Source organism: Toxoplasma gondii, chromosome XII, assembly GCF_000006565.2.
Source record: "Toxoplasma gondii ME49 chromosome XII, whole genome shotgun sequence".
Classification (NCBI taxonomy): domain Eukaryota; phylum Apicomplexa; class Conoidasida; order Eucoccidiorida; family Sarcocystidae; genus Toxoplasma; species Toxoplasma gondii.
The window spans coordinates 3,761,724-3,778,690 of NC_031480.1; the positions used below are offsets into that span (position 1 = coordinate 3,761,724).

General features: G+C 53.9%; 4 protein-coding genes across 4 annotated transcripts; 3 read left to right on the forward strand and 1 right to left on the reverse strand.

Annotated features, from left to right (window-relative positions):
• Nucleotides 1-458: 458 nt before the first annotated feature.
• Nucleotides 459-3,715, reverse strand: TGME49_248250 (translation initiation factor IF-2, putative). The gene is made up of 4 exons (XM_002367131.1): nucleotides 2,888-3,715; nucleotides 2,001-2,039; nucleotides 1,020-1,210; nucleotides 459-784 (listed from the first exon to the last, which is right to left on the reverse strand). The coding sequence occupies exons 1-4, from the start codon at nucleotides 2,901-2,903 to the stop codon at nucleotides 692-694; spliced, it is 339 nt and encodes a 112-aa protein (XP_002367172.1). The 5' UTR covers nucleotides 2,904-3,715; the 3' UTR covers nucleotides 459-691.
• A 182-nt stretch (nucleotides 3,716-3,897) lies between these two features.
• Nucleotides 3,898-6,284, forward strand: TGME49_248260 (hypothetical protein). Its single transcript, XM_002367132.2, has one exon. The coding sequence runs from the start codon at nucleotides 4,766-4,768 to the stop codon at nucleotides 5,360-5,362; it is 597 nt and encodes a 198-aa protein (XP_002367173.1). The 5' UTR covers nucleotides 3,898-4,765; the 3' UTR covers nucleotides 5,363-6,284.
• A 3,002-nt stretch (nucleotides 6,285-9,286) lies between these two features.
• Nucleotides 9,287-12,052, forward strand: TGME49_248270 (zinc finger (CCCH type) motif-containing protein; the record flags this gene model as incomplete). The annotated part of the gene is made up of 2 exons (XM_002367133.2): nucleotides 9,287-9,904; nucleotides 10,220-12,052. 2 exons carry the CDS (start codon nucleotides 9,287-9,289, stop codon nucleotides 12,050-12,052), a joined length of 2,451 nt encoding a protein of 816 aa, XP_002367174.2.
• A 1,409-nt stretch (nucleotides 12,053-13,461) lies between these two features.
• Nucleotides 13,462-16,948, forward strand: TGME49_248280 (hypothetical protein). The gene has a single exon (XM_002367134.1). It carries the CDS (start codon nucleotides 16,419-16,421, stop codon nucleotides 16,755-16,757), a length of 339 nt encoding a protein of 112 aa, XP_002367175.1. The 5' UTR covers nucleotides 13,462-16,418; the 3' UTR covers nucleotides 16,758-16,948.
• The last annotated feature ends 19 nt before the right edge of the window (nucleotides 16,949-16,967 follow it).

Genomic DNA, 16,967 nt, shown 5'->3' on the forward strand with positions numbered 1-16,967 from the left:
TGCAGCTTCGCCCACCGGGATGGGGCCACCGCGAGTGGCGAAGTAGCTCAAGAACCAGACACATCAAGTTAAAAAGCCAATTTCTCGCAACTGTAATTAGCGTCGCGGAGAAACGGCGCGCATCTGCTTCGTTTCCTCTCACCCGCAAAACTCGTAGAGTGTCCCAGGAGGGCCTGCGATTCCCCACGTCCATCGACGACTTAAGAACTGTTCCCACGAATAGAAATAATGCGTGTAATATATATATATATATATGTATATATGCGCGATGGTAACAGAGGAAACAAGGCAAGCATATACACATTTCGTTCAGATAGTAGAGAGGTGCAGCAAAAGATATTTAAGTGAAAACTCCGTATGTATGCATGTGTCTGCAGCTGTAAAGGGGTCAGCGAAGAATGGAGTTCTGTCGAACTTTGCTCGAGAGCACACAAAAGCACTTTCCCTCGGAGCGTTCATTTCACAGATCAAGGAGAGGGGAGACAGGGCCCCGTGTGACGGAAGGACAGGGGAGAGAAGAAGAAAACGAAAAAACGATTTCAAGATTGAAGACGAAAAAGGTGCCCCGTCAGGCGTGGGGAAACGACAGAAAGCATTCTCAGGTGCCCGTGTGCTGCGCGGGACACTTGCACATTTCCTCGTTTTGTAACCAGAGCAGGAGCCTGTCGCCTTCTCGTCAGGAAGGAGACACCTAGGACCCTCGCTTGAATCCGTACTTCTTCCTCTCGTAGAAGAGATCTGTTTTCGCGCTTCCCAGGTTGACGATTTTCGGGCATCCGTCGCGCTGCAGAAAACAGAAGTAGGAACAGAGAAGCGCGAAAACCATGCACGGGGACGAGAGCGTCGACGCGTCGCTGCTCAGACCGAAACGGAGGCGCCGCGCAAAAAAAGGACAGTCGGGGCCATCTGAGAACCACAGAGCCCATACAACGGAGACCCACACGTTGCAGAATTCCGGAGAAGTCAGCGGCACACAGGAGGAACGGAAACACACGTCTACAAAAGAAGAGAAGACGCACATCTTTCTCCATCTGGCAGCACTCCTTGCAATAGTACGCGTCGGAAATGCCGGGGCCCCCGCAGATCACACAGCGGCCTTGGTAGCTGCCGTAGTTACACTCGTCGCAGATTCGCACGAGTGTGTGTGGACGGACGTAGCTGTCACAGATGGGGCATTTGCCGTCGCATTTCTCGCAGAGGCGCCCAATGGCTGAAACAGACAGAGACAAGAGGCAAACGCATGCACATGCACACCGAGGACAACCTGTCGTCTCCACACGTTCTTATCCCGGCTCAGACAAAACACCCAACGGTCAGCGAGCATTCCGAGCTGACTTTGTTCAGGAACGACGAAATGATGAACCGCCACCCAGGTGCCGATTTTCACGCCGATGACGTTTCCTCATTTCACCTGATCTACTGTCCACGGCGTCCTTTACGTCTGAAGGACCCCACCAGCTGCCCAGTGCGAGCGAGGTGAAAAAAATTTATACAAATACTTCTTTTTCAGCTACCTCGTAGAACCAAACGAAGGCGTCGCTCCAGCACGGGTCGAGTGGAGTCCAGAGGCAACCAACCGCAAACAAATACGAGAATCCCCCTCCCCCACCACACGCACACACACATACTTAAGTGAGCCGAAAGGATGAAGGATCGTGTACACGTTACTGTATTTGGATCAGTTGTGCCAAATAAGTAAGACACGTGATGCTCCGAGAATGCAAAAAAGAAGGAAAAGGTCTCGCGCTGGATCGGACGAAAGGCGAAGGAACGCATGCACAAACATGCACGACAGCCCAACCCGAGGGAACCAGCCGGGACAGGGTGTACATACACCCAGGGACGCTAGGTAACTTCCACGTGATTGAAGAGCGGTAAGCATGGTTCCCCGCCTGCGAAGTACGTACGCGACAGCATCTGCGAAATGCTTTTATTTTTCGAAGAATCTGCGTCTCTGTTTTCGAAGAGAAGCTACAATAAACCGCGAAAGAAACACTTACCGATGCCCGGCTGCTTGCGGCACATAATCAAGTCGGGGTCTGCAAATGGCACACGCCCACAGATAGGTACAGAAAAAGAAAAGCAAAGGCACCGATGAAAGATCCATTCCTTTCCTGCACTTATCATGAACAGCACCGGCAGAAACTCTAGACGAACGCAGTTGAGTAAACAGTCTCAAATGCGATTCTGTGACGACCCACAGAAATCCTTTTGCTTACAATACGACGCGCGTACAGGCATCGACATGTGCTGTCTATCCACATAGCTTGGGCATATGCGCACGAAATACAAATGATGTTTCTGAACATGGTGCCACCGTCCACAAGCCGCGCATGCCACTAGGAGAGTCTGCACTCGTCCGCGCATGTACTCTAGCCAATGAAAACGCTGCTACTGACAACCCGCTCTACGCTTATGGACGCTCGCACCACAAGATGTCGGACCTCACCCAATAGGGACTGAGGCGGGAACTGTGATGCCTCGAGAATTCTACACACGGATTCTCTCTGTGTTGTTCCTTCCCGTTTGAAGAAGGCAGACTTTCCGCCGTCCCCACCGCGAGACACCGAACCGGAAGACATAGACTGGAAAGAAAAGATCCAGTTTGCGCCCTCGAAAGAGAAGTTATTCACCGTCAGTTCCTTGCTTCCTCTGTACTTTCTCAGCACCTCAGGGACGTGCATGCATGTAAATACGTACCAATATATATGTATATATATATATATATATATATATGATTGCATATGTGAGATTCTCTACTTGTGCCTCTTCTTGTACACATAGGAGTCTATGAAGGACTCTCAGTAAACCGGTCTGCACGTAGAAAAAAAGCGAGTCTCTTTCCTGCGAGGCAGGTGCGATGGATTTCAAATCGAGAGACACCTACGATGCTTCGCCGCCATGGTGAGTTGGTGTGGGTCCGGAAGGACTGGTTAGGGAGAACGAAGGAGGAACGAAGAAGGGAGAGAGAGGAAGAATGTGAAGAGAGGAGAGGACGGGAAGAGGAAAACTTATATCTCCGGCTTCTTCTTAGTGACAGTGGAAGAGAAAGCAGCTCGTGAAGACTTCCGAACTGGACACGACGAAAGAAGACGGCAGAGCGTCAGTGGGCGGAGGAAACGAAGAATTTCAACAGAAAACTCAGATGATCGAAATACAGCAGACAGGCAAAGACAAGGCAAGCCGCGGAAGAGAGAAGCGGACGAGGGGAGAGCCGACAAAACTCGTACCGTTGAAGACCGTGTCGAACAGAGACGACAGAGGAACAGGACGAGGAAGGGAGAAACGGAGGGGAGGAATAACGAAGAGGTACGAGACACTTGCTTCGACAACAGCTGCCAGTGACAGCGCCACAGGCCTTTCAGAAGCAGAAAGTTTGCGGTAAGGAAAGCAAACGGGAGAGAACGAGGAGAGAGGCAAAAGATAACAGCCGGATCTGTGTTTAACGGTTCACTCAGACAACCCCTGTGGCACTTGAGACATCGGTAGTCCAGCAGATCGAAACTGACGGAGAAACAAAGCAGGGGAGAAATCAGAGAAAGCAGAGAAAAGAGATAGGTAAAGGAACGGGACACAAACGGAAGCGATGTCCTCTCTGAACCGAAAATCCTGCGTTCCACCAGCACCGAGGTACAGCGGCAAAACCTGGAAAAACCACAATTGTGTGGGCCAGGAGCTTTATCTCTTCGTCCAGGCCAGGGATAATCGAAGGGAAGAAGCAGAATGTGGTACGTGAGCTTTTCCCATGTAGTTTCTGTCTCCCCTCGCGATGGCGGGACGGCATTCTGCGATTTGCATTTCCCAGATGTGTGAGTGCATGCGCTCTTCTGTGCTTGAGCGGCTTGAGCGGCAGCATCGCGAAACGAAGCACGAGTCGTCGAAGCGCACTCGCTCTCCCTTACTTTTTTCAAGCGTGTTCTATACAGAGAAGTTTCTCATGCTCCATTTTCCTCGTACGTCCTCTGGACCCAGAACGCGCGGAAGAAATCCGCAACCGCAGCAGAGGCGTTCGTAATCCCTTGCTGCAACAAACAGGCCAGCCATGGTTCTCGGAGCTGCTCGATTTTCTTTCCTCTGACGTTGCATTCTCTCAAGAAGAGAGTCAGATGCTCGACGCGCGGAGACTGTCTAGAGAGAGAGCGACGCTGTGCGTGTGTCTCTATAGAAAGTGTGGCTTACCGCCTGCGTCTCTTCTTCCGCGTGAAGTAGGTCTATGCTTTCTCCGCATCTCTCCCCATTTAAATTTTCAGGATGCCTAAAGATTTGCACGTGCGTGTGTATGCAGAAAGTTGAGACGTGAGTGTCTCGGAATACAATTTCGGCCTGTGGGTACGTGATCTGCTTGCTAACAAAGGAAACCTGCCGACGCCAGCCACCCTTTTTCTCGAGACCCGGCTGGACCGGACTTCATGACAATTTCCTTTTTTCCCCCATTATTCGTCAACGTGACCAATCCACGAGGGAGGGACGGGCCTTTCCATCCTTCTGCTTTCGTGCTGGTGCGTGATCGTTGATAAAGGACTCTCTCTAGCGTTCCATATTTCTCATGGTTCTCTTTTGCTTGAGGCGGAAACGCCTGTTTCAGGACGAGACAGATCTATAGAGGGGATTTCTTCTCCTACCGCGCCCGTACCATCCGCTCCGCATTTTCTGTCAATTCGTGCCTGGTTTACGTCTCTCTTCTGGCGCCCGGGTCGGAGGCCTTGAAGGACTTTTCTTCTGGGTGGTCGAGTTCTTTCTTCCTCTGTTTCTTCTCTCCGCAACCATGCCGCCTGTCTCCTTCAATTTAGTTCGTGGGGCTCTGTGTCTCCGCCAGGCTCCCTCACTTTCTCACTCTTTTCTCCGCCCTCTCAGTCTGGCTCCTCATACTCTCTCCACGTCAGCCACCCAGCTTCGTGTCAGTCGGAGTGTCTTCCCCGTCTCCCCGTCTTCTTCCCCTGCCGCGCTTCCAAGCTCTTTCTCCACCTTTGTCTCCTCTCGCTCTCTCTCCGCGTTCCTGCCTCTTTCCCCCGCGCCTTCTGTGCTCGCTGTCACTGAGTCTTCCGTCCTTCCTCGCTGCTTCTCCCGTTCCTTCGCCGTGCGCCAGCGCAAGCACCGCGAGAGTTCTTCCGGGTCGCTGGCGAAACGCGATCCTTCCTCTCCGACGACGCCCGAGCATCACGGTTCCCACCAACAGGCTTTTCCTGCTGGCTCGGAGGGCCTTTCTCTGGGCTGGCAGTTGTTCGTCGCCTTCGCTTCCTCGATCTTCTTCTACTTCGGCTTCGTAATGGTCATGAGGCTCTTGGGAGGACAGCGCGTTGCTGCGATCCACGTGGACCAGTATGGCAGACCCGTTGACCCCAGCACGGGAAGTCCGTATTGATCAGGGCGAAGAGAAACAGGGAAGACAGAAGCGGAGAAAGGGAAAGGACATGGTCTTCACATTTGGGGGGACGTTTGTGTCTCATCCTTTGCGGGACGGTCTGCGTTTCCGAACCGGAGCTGAGACGTAGACGATGTGCCTCGAGAGGTCGGTCTGCGTTCTTTTGTTTTCCTGTCGCTGACCTCTCAGAGGCGAGAGAGGGATGAGCGACAAAAGACTCAGAGCCTCCAGAGCTTGCGGTGTGTCAGACTAATCCATAGACGGGAGGACTGCTGGGTGCTCAAATCAGAGGACAGCAGACAGTCAAACTAGGAGGCGAGGGGAAATGCCCGGGAATCCGCGAAGTTAAGCAGATTTGAGGATGCAGTAGCGGCGAAAGAGGAGGCGAACACAGCAAGGACTTCGAGAGGGCGGAGGTACGCGAAAATGCTGGCGGAGAAGGAGTCGTGCTCTAGGCGACGAAGACCGAGAGGGTGCTGGGGAAAAATGTGCTGCGAACTTCGGATAGGAACAGCGCAAAAGAATAAGAAAATGGCAACTGAGAGTGATGTTTCAGGGAACAGATGTGGTTTGGAAGAGCGGAACACTTATTTGTAGGGAATTCGTAACCGTGGTCTTCGTAAACGGAAAGTCTTCGAGTGTCTTGGGTTTCTGTCTCACGAGCTGTGCTTTGCCGAGCCGCGTACTTCGTCTCGACGTCGGCACTGAAGTGTTTCTTCGTTCGGAGTCCCGAAGAGGGAGTTGAAGAGGGGCAACCGTTGCAGATTTTTCTTTCCCAGCGACTGCCGTCATCTCTTGATTTTTAAATTTGTGCAAGAATCTGTCTGCATTGTGGGTTTTCTCCGGTGACATTGCACACACTCCACTTTGATAGCAGGACATCGCTCTAGCACCCGTCTAGTTTTCCTTGCGGATATCTATTCTTAGTATTTGAGTCCCGCACGTTTACCATGTCAGCTGTACCGATCTTGTCTCGCACTCTTCCTGCCATCCCTCGTATCCGCTGAAGTAGAGGTCAGCCCGTTCCCGCTACGTACGGCGTAGCAACACAGCCTGAAAAGCTCAGTGTTTGCGTAGTGGGTTTCAACAGGCCAAGAAGCACCCCAAGGACCACATGCATGAAATTGGTGTCTCATGTTAGACGTCTTCTATATATCGTAGCTCGGGCGAACGTCCGTCATGCACTTTGGACGTCGGTTGAAGCACGTGTGAAGGTCTTGATTTTTACGCACGTGGCCAGACCTCAGCTAGGACAGAGTAAACGCCACAGAAAACTGTGTCGTGTATCGAACACATCCTCGTTTGCTATGACAGCTATGCGGAAAGCGCTGACCACTTCAGCCGGCCCTTCTCACGCAAGGCATCGATCGTGCCCTCGCGTGCTCGTGAACTGCCAAACAGTTTTCCGCACGTCCGACCCAGCCGTGGCTTTCGGGTGGGGATATGCCTGCATCTCTTTGCTTGCCTCTTTCTTCGTCAGAGTCTAACATTCCGCGAGCATAGCCGTCAGAGGCCGCCGAGGGTTCTGCCAAAATTTGTCAACACATGAGAACGTTATGCTCGGCGTGTACGACCGCAACGTCTTGTGCGCATCACGCCGTGACCCCAGGCGCTTGTTCCACATCCTGGAGCTAATATTTCAGAAAGGACAAGGAGGAACTTCGCCAGCGTCGTAAGCAGATGCCTACAAGGCTCGTAGCAGGTTGACGTGCTGCGTTTGATTCTGCCGATAGCGTCATTCGGGGCTACGAACACGGTAGGATCATGTCTCACTATTTGCGCAGTGTTTCCGTTTCGTTTAAAGCCTGAAACGCTGCCCAAAAAATTGCACAAACGACGCATTCCAGCATATGCATGTCCCTGCAGGTTTGGCTGTCCAGTAAAGGTCTCCAGGCTTCCGTAAATCTTTACTCCCTTCTTTCGACGAACGAGGCACTTTTCGGCGCCTTGTTACAACCTCTTGTGTGCGAGTGCGCCAAATTTCCCGTGCTTGACTCTGCCGCGGTTGTACGTACACCACACACTTTGCCTCTCTGTTTCTGTGGACTGTGACTGCAGCGGCCAGGTGTGCGTCGGGACCGCCGCAGTGGTTCCGCTCTCCTGGACAAGCTTCCCCGGAAGCGGCCAATGCGGAGCATCTCAGTGGAAAAACCGCAAAACGGAGTGAACCGGGTTGAGTGGGAAAGACTGGACCCGTGCGATGCCTAGCTACGCTCCAGAACCGATAGGACCGGTACAAACGGGTGCGGTCGTTTTCGTCTCGCTTCCCCACACGCGACGACGCGTTGGAAGACTTTTTGTGCTCTTCTCCCACGGTTCCTTGGCAGTCAGCACTCAAACTCGAAAGCAAGCTGCTTCCGGCGTCCCAGGGCCATGCCGCTTCCTTCAGTACGGTGAAAGATACGGCCGCCGGGGAAGCGTTGCCTTCTGTGCAACACGCCTGTGTGCGGAACTGCTCTCCTGTTCCTGTCGCTTCTCTCGTGGACGCCAAGCGCCGGTGACCGGCGCGATGGTGGTGAACGTCATCGCGCGCGGTCAGTCGCCTTTTCCGTCACCACACCCGTCGAACGGACGGGATGAAGGAAGCCGACAGGAGTGGCTAAGTCGGGCCGAAGGGAAAAAGCATTCGATTTTTTGTTGCGAACGACGAGCTTTGCTATCTTCCTGGATTTCCATGGATGTATATAGTAACGAACGATTACTTGTGAGTTGTTTTATCCTTTGTCGAATGATTCCACCGGCAGTTATCTTTCGGAGACAGAGAAAAATGACGAGAGACAGTGGTGTCCTTCCGCTTCCGCCTCCCGGCACTCAGTGGCATGGTTCCTTTATTCGCCCTTGGTGGTATACCTTCGTCGTTTGGCCTTAATTAATGGCTTTTCTGCCCCCTTCCCCTAGTCAGCAGAAACGCGAATGGTTTGAGTTGGGAGCACTTGTCCCGGCAGATAGTGGCTCGACCGTCTTTTGTCTTTTCTCAGGAGAATTTTGTACCCGTTTCATGCCTGAAAGATCCAGAGCAGCGTCTTTTTCGGCGTCTCATCTGGTTCTCCCACATTGGCGGTGTCGTCCTCCGAGAAGGCAACTGTGGTGGATGCTTCGTTTCGTTCCTGGAGTTCTGTACCGGCCTGTTTCTCGCCTGCTCACTCACGACTTCTGGACCTCCACCGGTCTTTGCCGTACCTGGTTCTCTAGCGTGTTTCGAGTGGGCCGCTTCCAAAAATTCCCGTGCATTCTCCTGTCCCGTTTTTTATAGCGACCCTGTGTTTTAGCGACTGCGCGAACCTACATCAGCATCGTAGGGGAGAAAAGGGAAACGGTCGGCAACTGTGCAAGGACGTCATAACAAGTACGGAAACACTTATTCCCTTGTTGCATATTCCCTGTCGCGGACGGTGAGCTTGTTCTGTGTCCAGACGACCCACAAGACGGTTTTTTTATGGAAAGGACAGTCGCAGTTTACGAGCAGTGTCCGCCTTCCTTTTCCGTCCACCGCGAGGTGTTTCTGCCCACGAAAGGGTGGCTCCGCGGCTTGGATGTGTCCAGTTCTATCCGAGATATCGGAAGTGTTTCTTGTACAGTGATGCCCCTGGAGTGTTTGACTGACCTGTAGTGATTCCATGCATTCGAACTGACTGTACCTCCATACTTCTTTGTTCGTGTGCGCGTGCCTGTGTGTGTGTGTGTTTCTGAGACGCCATCCGCGTTTTCTCTCAATCTGCATCTTCGCTGCGGGCCTTCCGACTGCACGGTTTTTTTGTCGGCTTGTCTTTCTGGTCTTTGCGTGGGACTGCTGTTGACCGAGCGTTTGCGTCCGAAGAGGGATATCAAATCAGTTGTCCGGGACGACGGTTCCAGAGGTCTGCAAGGGAGGCCGTCGTTTCTCCAGAGTTGGAACTCCGTGTGCAGAAACAGCAGATCGGAGCAATGGAGAGGGGAGGAAAGCCAAGTGTATCTGCCGGAGTGGATCGACTCATGTCTCCCTCCGTTGCACCTGCCCGTGTCCGGGCGAGCTTCTTGCCTGATAAGAAGAACGACAAAGAAAAGCGACACGTGCGAAGAGTCACTTCGAGAAAGACCTTCCAAAGAGGGGAAGGCGTAGAAAGTGAACTCGGCCAGATGGATTTCTCGACGGCCCGGTCAGGGAAGACGGCGACACGATCGAGCGCGCCGATCGCCGCTCTGCTTGCTATAGCCAAAACTGCCGCCATGACCGAAGAAGTGCCTTTGAAAGGTATCATCCTCGCCAACCGAAGGAGCGTCTTCCACAAAACACGGCTGTGTCCACGCCTACGTGGAGACAGGGTCTTCTGCCCCCTGGGGGAAAGCTGCACATTCGCGCACTCGGAGAAGGAACTGAGACCGCCGCCAGTGCTCGACAGAACCAAGCTGTGCCCCAGCGTTCTCAGCAAGGGTGCCTCACCCTGTCCCGGCATCGCTCGCGGGGAACCCTGCAAGTTTGCCCACTCGAAGTCCGAAATTCGACACACTTCCAATATGTTCAAGACCAACATGTGTTTGAAATGGAACCGAGGAAAGTGCAAAGTAAGTGTCCACGTAAATATTCGAAGGTCTTACCGTCCTGCCACACACACCAGAGTGCCACCCCCCCCCCCCCCCCGCCCCCGCCCGCTGCGTTGGTGTTTCCGGTAGTTTCTGCCGTTCTACGACTTGACAGATGTTTCTATTTCGTTGTCCTAATTCGTCAAAGCATGTGCAGCGTACCACCACCGCAGCAGTCGTCCGTCAAATGTGGATTCTGCGTGCCAAGGTGTTCCGCTGCTCACCGTCCGCGGAGTTCTTTTTCTCGACGCCCTTCATCCGTTTCGCACTTCCGTGTGCGCGTCGGTGTCGCCTCAGGCTGGAGCGGATTGCAACCATGCTCACGGAGAGGAGGAACTTCGTTTTTATCGTTTGCTGGCGTATAGCAACGGAACGCGCGACTTCCGCAGCGAGGCGGAAGTCGGAGCACTCCGCTTAGGACGAGCCAGCGACGAAAAGGAAGGCGCGCCGCAGTCCTCCCCGTCGCACACGAAGGACATGCACCCCTCAGGTGCACTCAAGGGGGGGAAGCACATAGCGGAGAGTGCAGGAAACCAGAAGGGTCGGCAGAACGGTGCTTCGAATCCGCGCTCGGCGACGAACGCTCTCGGACTGTGGGGCACGAACAAGAGCTGCGATGCCGTGCGCGACCGGCTCTCAGGTAGCGCGTTGCCCTCCACGTCGGGGTGCATGTCTGCGTCTCTGTCGGGGACCTCTTCAGTGTTGAAGCTCAACGGCGACTGGCGAAGAGAAGACGAAGGTACGGGATGTTCTGTGTCTGGCGAGTCGAGCACCAGCTTCGTGGACGAGGCGGAGCAGCAGCGCAGACAAATCTACGAGGAGCTGCTGGCGCGCGAGCAAGAGCAGCGACGCAGGGAGCAGGCAACTCAGGAGGAGTATCAGAGGCTTTTGCTCACGCTCGCGGCTTCCGCCCCCGACCTCTTCCGGGCACTTTTTCTCTCCCCGAACACCCCTGTTGCCGAATCTGAGACGCTTCGAAACCTGGCCCAGTTGTGTCCGCAGAACGGGCAAAATAAGCGACAGTTGCCTGGCACCGACGCCCCAGGCTTCGAAGATACGAGTCGAGTGGACGAGAAGGCCGAGACTGTGAAGAAAGACGACCGCATGACGTCCTGGAGGGACGGCCTCGCGACCTTCCTGAAGCCTGCTGCTCCAGTCGTCAACGCACCCGATCCCACAATCGACGACTCCGTCCTCAGGGCGGCCCTCGCTGCGGCTGTCCAGTCGAAGAAGCAGCAGCCGAAGCTCGAGGTGTGTCAGGAGAGACCCGCGAGGTCGGACTTGGACGGTCTTCTGGTGCCTTCTTCGTTCTCCTTGCCCAAGGGCGGAGACGACGCTCTCGGACCGCGTCTGGACGTACCGCTGCAGTTCCCGCTCGGGAGTCGCGTCTCGACGCCTTGTCGTGGCACGGGGAGTGGAACGCCTGATTCTTTCTCCACGTGCGCAGGCGGCGAAGATTGTATGGAGCGCTTGACGAACTGTCTACAGTTTGCGGCTGTGGAGGGAGAGCAGGCGGGCAGTGTGCCGCCGTCTCCGCTTCTCTTTGGTTCGCAGTCCTCCGTGACTTCATGCGAATCAGTCGAGAACGCCTCATTCATGTCCACGCCGCCCCTCCGAGCGGGCCTCTCTCCCTTTTCCGGAGCAGCAAACTGGGAGCAGAAGCGCCGGAGTGCGCAGGACGAGGTCTCATCGGGGTCGGGCGTGCTGTTCCCCTTCTCGCCTGGTCGTAGTGACGGAGGGATTGTGAAGGAGTCCCAGAAAGACGCTTTTGCCAGTCCCCTTGAGACGCTCTTTGCGGACCCGGCAGCGTTGGCCTTTTACTCCGACCCCTGGGGCACGAACGAGGAGCGCGAGGCACGAGACGCGTCCTCACCCTTCCAGGTGTTCACCCCCGTGAAGGAGGTGCGCGATGCGACGTGGAGCCAGGCAGAGCAGGCACTCGTCTCGCGGAGGGGCATGGGTTTGCCAGTTCAGCAAAAAGAGAAAGCAGAACACGGCCAGGCTCCTGGGCCGGGAGCGGCGTTTCAGGATGCCCTGGCTCTCCTCCACAGTCTGGGACTCCTCAGCGACTCCGCGAAGCCACGAGGCGCCGCAGGGGGCGCTGGGGCTGAGACGCCCGCTCGCGGCTAGGAGCCCATTGGAGGGCAAAGTCCCAGTTGTCCACGAGAGGGGAGCCGCGAAGGTCGGATGATGGCAAAGCGCCAGAATCCGGTCGCCTCTTGCTCGGTGCTCGTGTGCCCAGGGAGCGCAGCGCCGCAAAGGGACTCGGAACTTCGAAAGCTGGTGTCCTGGCTGTTTTCTCAATAACCGTCCGACTCGTTTCCCGAGTTCAAGCAGTGCTCACGTGCACGTGGCTGTTTCTCACAAATAAAAAGGACCCCGAAGAGGGGCAAAAAAAAACTGCAAGAGCAGTGTGCATCAGATCCTTGCAATTCCTCGCGCGGCATTTGCGCTGCTAGAATCCGTGCTGTTCTGTGTAAGTGTCTTGTCACTCCATTTATGACGATTGTCGATCCCTTAGTGTTCGCGTTCCTACGTTTCTCTTTTCATTTTGGCGAGGAACTCGCCAGCTCTCCGTTTCGCCGTCCTGTGATTCCGTGTCATTTTCGGAGAACCGTGTCGCGTCGCTCCAAAGGAACGTTTGAAGTTTTCTTGTATCATACACATCCTTTCCGTTTTCTGTACGCGTTGTGGTACGCGATATGTGAAACTGTTGGCGTCCGGCCATGCTTGTGTTCGTTCTGAAGCGTCCATGAGGTCGTAGATATGCCCGCGGTCGTTTCGAGTGTGTGCACGCAGGATTTGCGCATGCGTGCGGTTGTTGACGATCCATGCTTCGTGCTTGTCTGCTGCGAAAGACAAAGGCTTGTCTCGACGTCGACAGCTAATTTCGTTCTGTGCTGCTTGGGCGACTGCGTAACGTTGTGTGGAGCCTTTTTCCCTTTCTGGGAGGGCATGAAAGGGCTAGTGAAGGGAACGGGGGAAAGTTCCGTAGAACATGATCGCGTCATAGTTGAGCGCTGTATGTGTGTGGCTCGGGACGGAGAGCTACAGGTGAGAGTATCCGAGGTGGTCGCGTCTTTGTGTTTGGCCACAGGGGGTTCATGGTGCTTCTATCCCCCACAAGCGGCAAAGACGAGTTCTTGGTGTTCTGTCCGATGCGATATGCGTTTCCATCGGTCGCCCCCACCTCGGGTGATACAGAAGTAAATAGATTGCTTGCGCACATCGAAAGAGGTACAACGACCACCTTTCCATGTACGCACCAAGTCCAGTCTGGTCGCTGGCTGTGTGCCTGCCATGCGTATGCACAGATGTGCTTGCCTAGGCAGTGACCAAAACCACCAGCGTTGGAACGGCGCCAGTGTTGCTGTCGATGTTTCTGTGGACACAGCCGACTCGAAGTTTGTGCACACGCTCCCGCCTATTTTTGTATGGTGACTAGGAATTTTTATGGTGTCTGTTTGGTTCACAGACAGCCTACTGGTGCGTCTTAGGGCGTGTCAGTAACGGAGGAGAAGAGCGCATTGGTTTCGTGGTTTCTTCTGCGGTCTGCTGCGTTGTCATTTATACTTCTTCCCGCGGTCCCTCTCTGACTCAAATGATGCTTTCGTCTACGCTGGCATTCATTCAGTTTCCAGTGTCTCGTCCCGTCTGACCTACTGCTAAGGACGCCGGAAAGTGGCAAGCGTGCTCACCATTCATATGCGGGAAGTTATCAAGATTCTTGCGTTCTGCACTCGGATGTGCATGAGGTCGCGAGAAGGAGTCGACCGGGAACGAGTGTCGATAACGGGCGTTTGTCGTGCGCTGTCGGCGTTTCCGCAGAACTTCCGTTTTGTGGGTTTATTCTCGGAACCCCTTTGTTCATAGCTGTGCCGCACTTCGGTCCGGAACGAGCTGTCAGCTGTAACATGCTTCCGGCAAGCAACAGGGGGGCGCTGCCGCAGATTTCGTGAAGCTAGTCACTCTTCGTAGGCGTATGTCGTGTTACGGTGAACGAGGGAACCAGGCAACACCAATTTGGTGGCAGTACAGACCGCCCGGTAGATAGGAGGCTCTGACATGCTAGGGGGTCCCGGCGGGGAGGGACGGTGCTGGGTGCTGTTGTCTGGACGATGTGTGTTTCATCTTTCTTCATCCGAACTGTTCCGCCGTTTTGTACCTTCCGAGAAAGGACGTTCCTGTGCTTGGGAGGTGCGTGTCTGTTACCGAAGGGTTTAAACACATCGGTTCCGATACTGCTACAGGACCTGTCAGTCCCCTGTTGTGAAGCTGGTGGTCAGGGGCCAGGAACATAGCTTCCTTCTCTATTTTTTGACAGGGCAGAGATCAAAGAAAGGTTGAGGGCGTTCGTCCGGCAGTGCAGGGAGAACGAGCTCTTGCCTTTTTTTGTCCCTCTGTGTATAGCGGGCTTTGAGAGGCGAGTTGCTGGTCAGGCCGGTATACGTTTTTGCGTATATTTTTCATTCTGGGTGTGTGCTCGTTGTATTGATGTAGAATGTGCCAACGCTGTCGCAAGAGAGTCTCCCCCTCCTTTTTTCTGCGGCGGCGTATAGCCATAGAAACACATACCGTGGAAAGATGGAGACGCGGTGATCAGAGGAGAGTACTGTGGACCATAGACTCAGGAGAAAACAACCTTTCAAGAGGACGGTGGAGCCATGGGAAGTGGTGGAAGGGTCGAGAGAGAAGGGAGGGTGTGCAGTGAAGTGGCCTGCTACACTGCAGAGAGTCTCATGGGGGTCTCGCCAGACAGTGGCGGAATGGCGAGTTAGGGGAGTTTGTGGGAGAACAGAATGTCAGTGCAGATGCGCGTGTTTGTAGCAATGAAGAAGCGGGAAATTTTCGGGAGAGCATTGTGTGTCGGCAGCTTCCACAACTCTGTCGGTTGTTGTCTGTGGAAGGGATAACGTGTGCAGTGCGCTTGCGTAAGGAAGCGATATGGGATGGTTGGAGGAGCCTGGATGAAATTCATAGGAGAAGCAGACGTTTGACACAGTGTCAGTGTGGGTCAAGGGCTGGCAGTGACAATCCGAGCAGACCGGAACGAGCAGGTGCAGAGAGCCGGGCGCAGAAGTGTGGGTTCCAGGGAAGGGTGGCGCAGTGGAGACTTTACGCCCGTACGGATGAAGAGTCATTTTTGTGTGTTGTTCTTTAATGCGTTGTTTACACGGTCAAATCTGTGATGTAGTAAAAGGGACACGGTCTTGTTGGCGTTCGATGCTCGTTTGCGATGAGGTGACCCTTTCAGAAGACGCGAGGCACCGCTCCTTGCCTTCTGTTTTCGTTTTTAAAATCGAATTTTTTTTGTTGCCAAATTCGTCCAGCAAACGGGGCTTGGCTTTTTGATGCCCCGGCGATCGACATGTGGAAAACACGACCAAATCCAACGGAAAGCGAAAAAGCCCCTGCAGCATGTGCGAGTGTGTTCTGCTCAGTGTGTGTGCCAAGAGGAGGAACTTTCGATGAATCACTTCCCCATAACGCGGGAGTGATCGACAGTGCAAATAATTACCGTACCCGCTGCTCATCGTCTTGGAGCATAGCTGCATCTTCATCACCAAAACGGAAACGGACACGTGGGTCGTTCATGTGGTGTGAGGAAGGTGCAAACGCGCTTGGCATGAAGGAACCGATAATAGTGGCCAAATGGTTGAACACTCACCGTAAGGATTGTGGTTAGTTCACCTTTGGAGATATAGGCAGTCAGATCGGTTTTGCGGTGTTTCATCCCGTTGAAAAGAAAGGCCCTGAGACGATCTCTCAAAAGAGAAGTGCATCTACGAGGGGGCCGCACGAAGGCAGCAGGAAGTCAGCACGATGTTCCCTGCAAGCATACTGCCGTGTGTGCGCTTTTCTGTAGTGCTTTAGTGCCACACGCAAAGTGCGTGGTGTCATTTTATCACTCATAATGGCGCTTTCAAGTGGCATTGAATAGGACGTTAAACGGTTTTTTCTCGCGAACACGAGCATCTGTGACGGAAACGTGTGGAAGCAGCGCTTGCTTGACGCCACAGGAATTTTGTGAAGAATTAGCAATTCAGGGGATGGTTGCCAAAACAGGAGTTGCTTTTTTTTAAGCAGCTGACTCAGGCTGTGGGTCAAGGAGATCTCACTAATTTTTTGCGTCAACTGCGCCATCAAAGAGGTCTGCGAGGCAACGTTCGGTAGATGATTAGTTCTCGCACGTCAAATGCAGCAAGAGGAGGCGAACGCTGCAGACATCCGAGAACCACGGAACAATCTGAAAATCTGGTTTTCTGAAGAAGCCATTCGAGCACCTTAGCTCTTACGAGTGAAAACGTCGTGGTCGGCGAACCAGTCATGGTGGAAGTTCGTGTCATGATGGCGTCGCGAAATCGAATGGCGTATTTCTGAGGAAGCGGTTCTGTCAGTGTACGGTTATTGAGTCAACATTGTTCGTGACGTTTCGGTGTACAGTTCTGGAACAGACGGTGGCTGGGGTGTTAGAACAAATGTGTACGATTATTTCATGGGCGCTTTTAGCAACTTTATGTTGTCCCGAATTTCAATGCCAATGCACGACGGTCGCAACACGAGGCCGGCGCCCGATGCAGGCCTGCAACTGAATGTGCTGGTAAAAATGCGAAGAAAATCCAAAACGGGCTCTTGCATATTCCTGCAGCGCTCTGTGACGATTTTTGAGTCCTTGGTCGTGCAAGCTCCACTGAACAATCTTCAGCCTCCTGTGACCGCACGGTGGTTGCTCGCCATGGTGCAGGAGAACCGCATTCATCACGGAGCCCTTGAGAAACGGGCGACCCAGGAAGCTCCTTGTCCTCTTTTATCGAGTTGTATGTTCATCTGCTAAAGATGGATGGCGGGCCTCAGCGTGTCGCTGAGAAGCAAGCCATCTTCATGTCGCCGTTTCGGTTGGTGTCAAAGCACCTCTGCAGCTTTCCCACGAGCTCTGTCACTGGACTATGTAGAGAGTCGCAGTGCTACAGAGCAAGGCCAACTGAACAGAGTGGAGGCTATTTCCACTTCAACACTTCAACTAGCGAGCCTGTAGTGCTCGCTC